The sequence below is a fragment of the Olea europaea genome, unplaced genomic scaffold (genome assembly GCF_002742605.1).
Source record: "Olea europaea var. sylvestris unplaced genomic scaffold, O_europaea_v1 scaffold187, whole genome shotgun sequence".
In the NCBI taxonomy this organism is placed as follows: Eukaryota; Viridiplantae; Streptophyta; class Magnoliopsida; order Lamiales; family Oleaceae; genus Olea; species Olea europaea.
Window position 1 is genome coordinate 609,621 of NW_019236492.1, and position 10,178 is coordinate 619,798.

At 29.8% G+C, this 10,178-nt stretch overlaps 1 protein-coding gene across 2 annotated transcripts; it reads right to left on the reverse strand.

The window, feature by feature from the left end:
- Nucleotides 1–3,053: 3,053 nt before the first annotated feature.
- LOC111378811 lies at nt 3,054–6,516 on the reverse strand. Of its 2 annotated transcripts, none has more exons than XM_023002081.1 (3): nt 6,414–6,516; nt 5,822–5,918; nt 3,054–3,712 (listed from the first exon to the last, which is right to left on the reverse strand). In XM_023002081.1, the coding sequence occupies exons 1-3, from the start codon at nt 6,423–6,425 to the stop codon at nt 3,246–3,248; spliced, it is 576 nt and encodes a 191-aa protein (XP_022857849.1). In that variant the 5' UTR covers nt 6,426–6,516; the 3' UTR covers nt 3,054–3,245. The 2 variants fall into 2 exon arrangements, with proteins under 2 accessions (XP_022857849.1, XP_022857848.1); XM_023002080.1 differs by having other exon boundaries at nt 6,258–6,448.
- Between the last annotated feature and the right edge of the window lie 3,662 nt (nt 6,517–10,178).

The following is a 10,178-nucleotide window of genomic DNA, read 5'->3' on the forward strand; positions in this document are numbered from 1 at the left end:
GGTCTCATTAATATAGGCTTAAGCTCCTTGGACAACCCCCTCCCCCCCCCCCCCCCCCCCCCCCCCCCCCCCCCCCCCAGACAACTAGGGGGTTATCACACAAGCACAACCATTAATATAAGATGAGGGAATGTGATAAGAGAAACACATCCCAAATTTAGCATGTTTTATGAAAGGATGTAACCTTTCGGGCCATTTGATATCCCTCGCTCCCCCAAAATGTCGTTCGAGCACTCATAGTAGTGAGCTCATCGCTTGCTGCGTTGTCATTCGAGTGACGATCTTATATGTCGAATTTCCCTTTTTTCTCTAATTTTGGACTTTAATTTCTTATTAATTCAGAATTGATTTTAAGATTCCAAATTTACTATGATCATTTACTTGATGAATAGAACAAGTTGGTCTATTCATTTATGTGATTTGACTATTAGAACATATCCGAATATTTGACCGAAGTTAATACAAAATCAACTTTACTAACTTTATTTAACCAAATTCCAATAATTTCATAAAAAAATTCAAACAAAATAAAGTTCAAATGCAATCAACTAAGCTAACTCAAATGTCAAATTAGCAAACATATTAATCTTTAATTAAAATGTAAATGTTACGTTAGTTCAATCTTTATTTCGTAGAAGTATTTAAAGCTTTTTTGAATGTTTAACACGCATTGAGAAAAACTATGTAGCACTTTTCTTCTTGGCAATTCAAACATGTTAGAAAAGACAAGTTAAAAGCATTAAAACAATAATATTTCAATTGCTAGAAATTAAAGTCACTTTAAAACTATTGGTGGAAACATGTGATGACTTTTAAGGCATCTAGAGACGCTAAAAGTTTATCTTCTAACATTAAGAAATTTGACTTCTTGTTTAACATGGTAATATGTTACAATGGATTGTCAGCTATTAATAGAGTAAGCAAAGTATTACAAAGTGAGGACATGTCAATTAATTTATCTATTAGTAACTTGAAAGCACTTATTTCATATTTTGAAATATATAGAAAATTTGAACTTGAACGCGACAAGATTACTGTTAAGTGCACGGATCGCGTTCAAGTAATAAAGTTGAACTTTTGAGTCCGGGCTTTTGATCCCTCGAGAAATGTATATTTTCCATTATACAATCTTAATTAATTTAATTTTAACAATAAAAATAAACACGTAATAAACTTATAATTTTGGAATACAACTAAAAATCTACAAAATGAGAAAATATAAAAATCTTGAAAAATTCGAAGGAAAACGTGGTTGTGATTAATGGTTTCACTTAACTGTCGTCTAATTAATTTCTTTACAAGCCAATGAGTTACTCATTTACGATGTTAGACCTGATTTTTCAATTTTAGTTAATTACCTCTATCGAGCGAAATTAATCATAACTGATTGGTTTAACATAATATATTTCTATATAAATTAAAACCAAACAATCACATTAAATACTTGTGAAAATAGTTTAAAGGGTCACCTAGAGTTAGGGGTATATTTATATCCTCTACACAAATTTAGAGTTTATACTATTTGATCTAAAATGCACAATATTCTCTCAAACGATGTACAAATCATTAAACACATTAATTCATTGGCCATAGAAATGAAAATGCTCTAATAACAATAATAAATAACTTAACATTAAAGAACAAACATTGAAATTAATCAAAGCTAGATTACATTACTACCATAAGTCCCAACACAATAACTTAGCATATATTATATAATATATAAATAATAAAAAGAAGAATATTTCATACAATACGTTACAAATATGATCAAATAATTAAGAAAATACAAAGTTATAGATGAAACACTTTTTGAAGCTTGACCTTGGTTTTTTCAAATATTTATTCACCTTAGATGTATTCTATGATTTTTCCCAAAAATACCAAGATAATGGAGGGAAAAATAAAAGAAAAAGAAAGAGAAAAGAAAAAGGAAAAGGAAATGAAAAAGAGGAAGCAGAAGCCGGCTCAGCTGGAAGAGGCAGAAGAATCATAACTTTGGTTTTTTATATTAAAACCCAAAAACTTTGCAGTCCCTGGGCATTTGAAAATAATTTAAAACAGTCCTCGAGCCGAAACGCTGCACCGCGGAGTCAAAAAGGGGCTATGGTGCCCAAATTCTGTAGTTGGCAGCAGCTGGGCGCCACATTGCCACTTCCCCCATTTTTCATAATTTGAAGCTCAGGTCCTCCCATATTTTCACACTAGATCCCTCAACTTTTAGAATAATGCCTGTGGTACATAATTTTTTATACATAATGGGTGCCTCCACTCACATGGTGGGGGCCCCACATGACAGGCACCCATTATGTACAAAAAATTATGTACCTGTATCAAACTCCCAACTTTTAACTTGTACAATTTGGTCTTCGAATTTTGACTTTATCTCAATTACGCCCCCAAATTTGCAATTCTAGGTCCTTGAACTTTCGGAAACTATGCATTTTGGTCTCCAACTTCACAATTTTGTACACTTTTGGTTCCTTTTCAATTCCTTTCACCTTGTTCTATTACCTTAGGTGATTTTTATCTACAAAAACATACAAAAACAATAATTACATAATTGTGAATAAAAATTCATCCAATTAATCAAAATTTAATCTTATTTAGATATTAAACGAATGTGCAAAAACACAATTATCACATAGATAGAGCATTTTGTTTTCAATATGAAATAATTGAAGATTCTTTTAGAGTTGATAATTTTTTTATATATAATTGACCAGTCTCTCTTTTTTCTTTTTTTACAAGTCAAGGTTCGAGCAATTTCAAAAATATGAAATTATAAATGATAAATCTTTGAAGTATTGATGTGATAATTTGAAGAATTTTTAAAGCACGACAAAAATTTGATATTGATAGGTACAAGTTATTTTCTGAGCTTCAAATTGTGAGAAAATGTTTACCAAAAGAGAATTAAGAGACCACAAAGGCAATTGAAGCTTTATACTATATAAAATTGATGGATTATGATTTTCCAAATATGTGGGTTGCTTGAATATATTGACCCTTCTACGATTGCATTTGCTGAGAAAAACTTCTCAAAGTTGAAGTTGATAAAATTCTACCCTCCATCAACAATTTCGGAAGAAAGGTTAAATAGATTGACTATAGTATCTATTTAAAAATAATTTCTAAAACACATTCACGGTAATAGTATAATTATTGATTTTCCTATCAAAAATTCTATAGATTTTAAGGCCCAAGGCCCCATATTTGAAGTTGGCCTAAAGGCCCACAAAATTTCAAAGCTGGTCCTGTGCAGTGGCTTGTGATAACTCTCCAGGTTCCTGAGAATTGGCATAACCAAACCCAGCAAAGCAGTTTTTAGAAGCAAGAAACAACTTTGCTGTATCGTCTGTATGCTTCTGGCCAGCATCTGATTGTTTAACTTCATCAATTCTATCCTCCATAAAAAGTTTCCTTACAGTTGTACTACCAACTTTGAACCTTTTTTCAGTCCTTGATTCCTTACCATCTTCATTGTACTTCTCAAGTAAATGCTCATCATTGATTTCCCAGCCAGATTTCGGAGAATTTCTCTTAAGATGTATACCATTTTGCAAAACTGGATGATGGACCAGAGAAGGATCTTCACTTCTACTATAATGTGACTTGCCCTTAGTTCCTCGAGAAGCCTTCATACGAGCTGCCAAACCGCAGGCCCTCATGGATTCAACACGCAATGATGTAAATCCTCCATGGCCAGAACCTGAAAAACACCAAGTTATTGCTACCAGATTGAAGCTAGCAATATCACCTTATCCAGGTTCACTCTAAATATGTTAATGTGTAATGTGCTTTTATTTAAAGAGTCAATGAAATTTGTTAAATAAGTGAGGGCTAAATATGTAATTTGTAGTGTGTGTTGGAATTTGTATAAATAACAAACATATGCCCTAAAACAGATGTATGAAAAAAGACAATCGTGAAAGAAATCTTGTGAAGTAAGAAATATTCCAGTTGCTTCTCCTTTCTCTATTTTTCCTCTGTTTTATATAACTTGAAATTAGTTGCAGTGATCTCCCTCTGTATTCTTCTGTTTTCATAGCCCTGTTCTCGTTCTGCCGAAGTCCACTAGGTTCATAAGACTGAAAATTGTGCATTATAAATGTTTCCCTTGTTTCATACGTGTGAAACCAGTGCAGTTTTACTAAAAACTGTAATCTAAGCCAATATCAATCTACCAACCTCATCTCAAAAAAATATAAATTAAGCAAAAGATTATGACATGAAGTTTCAAGCACCCATTCTTGCAAAAGAAGAACAGAGGTTATAGTCCAAATTAGCATGAAAGAAAAGAATCAAATGAAAGAAAAGAATCAAAGTTAATCATTGACCACGACCTTTTCTCACTTTCAGTTCTGTTGAAACTTTCCTTGTGAAAGTAAAATGGACAACAAAAAATGGAGAATAATATCAGCTTCTAAAATAACTAAGAAAATTATGCTCAGGCTCAGAAGATTATGTGATGAAAAGAGCGTGCCCTCTTAAAGATCTCCAATCAATAAGGGCAATGCTCCCACGATTGCTCGCTGAATACTAGAAATGAGAGTTTATCCTGTTTCACAATTTATACTCTCTTCTTTTCATACTTAAACAATCAAGAAAGCAGCAAAATAACATAATTTATATGGTAAAGATACTGTGGGTGGATTAGTATTAGAATAAAAGAGATGGAATGGGATCATCTGAAATTTTAGAGCATTATGTTTGGCTAAGTTTAAAAAAAGTAAAAGTGACTTTTTAAGTAAATACTATTTCTAAACATGTGCCGATATGTCTTTGTTTAAGTATCATATTCTGTATTTGTTCCGCGAGATTTAAAAATCATTGTCAATACCTTGGTGTAAGTCACGGATAATCCTCTATTATGCTACTTTTTCCTACTTTTACATAAAAACGCTCATAGAAAGTAACTCGCTTTATTCGAATCTTGATCAATCAAAGAAATTGCTCGTTTTAAAACTTAATTACCTATAACTGAACTTTTTAAGCTTAGCCAGACATTCATAACCAAAATCACAGTAAACTTATTGCAATTTAAGTCGCGGATTTTCCACCCCCACATAAACATTCACTGCAATAAGATTATATATAACATAGAATGCTAAAACAAAAATAATTATCCTCAGCATGAAAAGGCAATCTTTTTAGACAAATAAATCATTGTTAAAAGATGGTAATTTTCAACACTACATTTGAATTTTCTCATGAGTTACAATCTAAGCCCACAATGCATCTTTTACCATTGAAACAAAATATAAATTTCAAATTAAATTAGTTCCACAATCACCAAGAACAGAGGTCTCTCTGAATAAAAAAATGCAATCTTTGCCCCTGTTAGGTTCGGCTAAAATTTAAATTTAAATTTAAGCCAAATTCAACAATTAATTCTAACCACATATTTCACGGGACTCACAACTTTTGACCACAGATTCTTATTTGAATATAAAGACATATTTATTGAAAAATAAAACAACTTTACCGTATAATGTTTGGTTTTCTGCAAATAACTAATAGGCTGATAAACTCTTCCACGAACATGGAATAAGCAAGTAATTACACAGTCAACAATATAGAATATTCTTAAAACTAATGATGTGATTTTATTTTTTTTAATAGGAGAACTATTTTTTGAGCCAAAACAAAAGCTTGACCATATAGTCGTATATTATTCGGTTGGATAATAATCTGTGACTCCAAATTTTCAGCATAATCTAAAAGTAAAACCTATCTGCCTAATATAAACAGGAAAGTTACAAAATTTGCTAGCTTAAAAAATTAAAAAGAAACAGATAATTAACAAAGAAAATATAACCTCCAACGGGCTGCTTTGCAGAGTTGATTAAATCAATGTTCAAATTATTCTCGGCGGAATAATTCTTATTAGGCTTCGCGTCACCATTGCAATTCATCTGCAATTTGAAAAAGAGAAAAATATTACAAGACAAGCTAAAAAAGAAAGAAAGAAAAGAATCCCCAATTAAAAGGAAAATAGCAATTTTATTCATGATAATAATAAAAAGAAAAAAAGAAAAGAAATTACAGAATGAGGTAAAAAATTATAACTTTTATTGATTTAAGAACTGATGAAGATAAAAATTCATGATAAACCAATCAAAACTCGGAAATAAGCTACACGATGATGTAAAGAACAGAATTTTCACTGATTTGAGAACTGATAATAAGGGGCAATTTTATTTACGACAATTAAAAAAGAAAAAAGGCACAAAACTAAAGGGTGCTGTAAATACCACAACTTCCATTGATTTGAGAACTAATTAAAGAAATGGGCGATTTAATTAATGATGACAAACCAAAATGAAATTACAAAATTTGATAAAGAAAGCAGAACTTCGATTATTTAGAGAATCAACAGAAAATGAATCGAAATTAGACAAGAGATTTACTGGCGCCCACATAAATCCTGAGAGGAGTCAGGGTCTAAGAAAAAAAGAAAATTTTGGAGGGAAAATTGAAGCAGATTCTTGAGAATCGCCGCCTTTTTAAGTGATACTGAAAACTACTTTTTACGCTAAAAAATTACCGGCAGGGTTAGAAAAAGCTTGTGGGTGGATCGGGTTTGGACAAGAACCCGCATTGACGACCCGACTTGGCAATATTTTACCCATTAACATATCGAAAAAATAATGCTATTTATGTAAAGTAATAATTATCATCAATCTTTTCTTTAAAAAAAAAATAAAAATTGTCAACTCTATATGGTTGTCTTTGAGTTAGGATTCATATGAATTCACGAAATATTTTCAACATGGTAATTATCATTTATTATTTCTGAATTATTGTGGAAATTATCAATAACACTTTTCTCATTCAAGTTCCTCCCAAGATATAGTGTTGTTTATTTTACTAGATACCAAATTAACACCAAAAACAACAAAGTAAAGTTTTTTTATGGAAATTTTTATAAACAATTTATAATTAGATAGAAATGAATCATTAATAAATAAGTAATACTTTTAGATCCCATGAAATATATAAATAAAAATAGTTTGATTGATTATAAAATAGTTTATGAACATTACCAAACGTTTTTTAGTTTTTAAATTTTAGAGTGAATTTTGTAAATCATTTTTGTCCTTCCATTTGATCAATTGTTACTAAAAGATCCAAAGTAACTAAGCTCTTATTTGAAATTGATTATTTGAGAATCATTTTTCTTTGTATTTATTTTCAATCATTTTTCAAAAAAAAAAAAAATAATAATAATAATAATAATAATTTTTCACGTTTCCTTGTAATATTCTTTACTTTTTAACCACTCATTCTGTCAAAAAAATCATTTTTCAAAAAATCAAATTACAATTAATTACTTCCACACATGCAGACAAAGAGTGCAAGGTGCAATTCTTACCTCTTGTAACTTATTCTAGTGAAATCACATTAAAGTAATCGTTAACATAGAATAAAGATTGAGATTTAAGCTAACATGAGTCGAATTTGAGATATCCAAGGCATTGAGAGGTGTTCTTTTCTAAAAAAGAAAAAAATTGTGAGGTGTTCTCTTCTTCTCGATTAATGAGTTTTTTTCATCATCAGGGCATTTCCTTCTCATCTATCTACTACCTCTTCACCAACTCACAATAACACGGTACTCAATCCTCAAATCACGCGAGAATGCTCATACGTGAACTTGTCAATTTTATTCAATCATTCGAATGCATCATCAAGTGTCTCTACTCAACCTATGAATGTAAATAGATGTTTTTAATGAATTGAACAAAATGTACAAGTTGCACTACAATGAAACAACACCCTTTGATAATTCATATTGAACTCTTCAATGATTTATGTGGAAGTATATCGTTTAAAAATAAAGCCTTGTTCATGGTATCTAATTTTTTCTTTGAAAAATCTTTTTGTATAGAACAAAAAAAATTATTCATTACTGGCAATAAGCTAAACACTGAAAACATGACTTATCAATTAATTGGCGAATTAATTTATGATAGGTCTCAGTAATTAAATGGTTCGTCAATTAATTGATATGCATGTCATTAATGCTCAATTTATCATGCTTATAAGATCGTTTACCTATATGTAAGTATACATAATATATATATATATATATAAAATCTATTTATCTACATCTACAATTTATAATATATTAAATATCACATCAAGTGTAAATCATTTTTGGACTATTTTAACCTTGCTACAATTCAATTATTTCTATAATACCTAACATTTCATTTTTTTTTTAATATGTAACACATGTATCAAATGTACAGTTATCTTAACTATTAGTTGAGAAAATAAGTAATGATAATATTGTTCAAATGGTTTAAATTTTTAATAAATTAAATATATATTGAAAAACAAAAAGTATGGTATTATTGAAATAATTAAATACATATTGAAAAATCAAAAATATGGTATTATTGAAATAATTGAATCATAGTATTGAGGTCTCTTTTCTAAACTTCTTTTTGTATTTATATATTTAATAATTTACTCGTTGAATGCTTCTTTCTTCTGTCTTTATTGGATTTAGTAGTAAAGTAGGCATTTGGGTGGAAAAAAATATATTTTCCATGAAAAATATTGGCAATCAAACGCACCCTTAATTTTTTATTTTTCTTGTTCTTGTAGTTTTTTTATTTTTGGTTGCAAAGATTGATGACATAATTGATCTGATTTTCAGCACTGTCTTATATACACAAAACATTTTTCAACAAATTTTTTTTTTTAACTTCTACGCCACTAATATAATTATTATTAATTATTAATATTATTACTCTCATGAAAAACCATTAATATGTACAATTAAAAAAGAGTTTCAACAAGAAGCATTATGTATGCAGTGATAAAGTCTTAAAAATCATTAATATAAATAATTTTTTAAAAAATTAACAATGAGAACTATTATATACATTTAAGAAATAAGCATTATTGTATGCCATGAAAACAAAATTTTTCAGCGGTGAATTTATTTTTCAATCCAATCGGCTATGAAAATATAATATGTACAGTTAAAAAAAAATTCAACAATGATTTGTGAAAGTAAATTAAAATATTCTTGATCTCGTAGGATTAATTCCTTCTCCAATCCAGCCTAATTATAAATCCAAATAAAAATCATTAATTAATTCATACATTAAACAACTTCCTAATTCATTCTTAATTAATCATATAATTAATATATTAAATATACAATGCTATTAATATAGTAAATAAACAATGCTATTAATCTACTATATATAACATCATTTTATCCCATTTCGAGAATGTCTTTCTAGGGTTAGTTCGGCATCCACCAGTTCTTTTTTTTTTTTTTTTTTTTTTTTTACGAATGCCAATAGAGAAGTACTTGAGAACAACAAATTTGATAAGTGCGTTTGTGTATTTATTTAGGCCATATTATTAAACTTTTCATGTTATCAAATTATCAATTTCTACTTATCTTGGGTTAATTTTCTTTTGTTTTTAGTGATGGACTAGTTTGAAGCATTTGGAAAATGATGAAGGATAAGTTGGCCATTGGATGGAGATTTGAAGACTAATATTCACACTTTGAAAATTGAAGGGCTTAATCGAATTGAAGAAAAACATGTGTTTTGCAATTGAATGGGCTAAAGGACTAAATTGCATTATATGGAGAAGAGGAAACCTTGGAGATAAATATTAAATTAAAAGGGCAGTTAAACAAATCGGGCTTTTGCACTTGAACTTGGAATGGAATAAAAAGTTAATTGGGCCCGGACCTCTATGCTTTCGGAAAAGTGAAAATTACACCTAACCAAAATTTTTGAGATTCAATCAAATTTGAAATTTTTTAATACAAAAATCAGATAATAATATACTATTATAAATAATAATAACATTATTACAAAAATTAAATCATTTTACATATCCACCTTCCTCAAACCCTAATTATTTCCCAACTTATTCTCTCTCTCTCTCTCTACCGTGCCCCCTCATTCTCTCTTCCTCTACCATCTCTTCACCCTTCTCATCCAAAAATCTATAGCCACTGTGCTACCATACACCACTATCCACAGCCGTTGCATCGCCATCATGCCTACAACAATTCGCTGTCCATCAATCTAAGAACTACGTTGATCGCAACACGATCTATGTTTGACTGTATCATTCCCGTGTTCGAATCTCTGAGGATGATAGCGTCATCTCTGGCAACACGATACATCAATGGT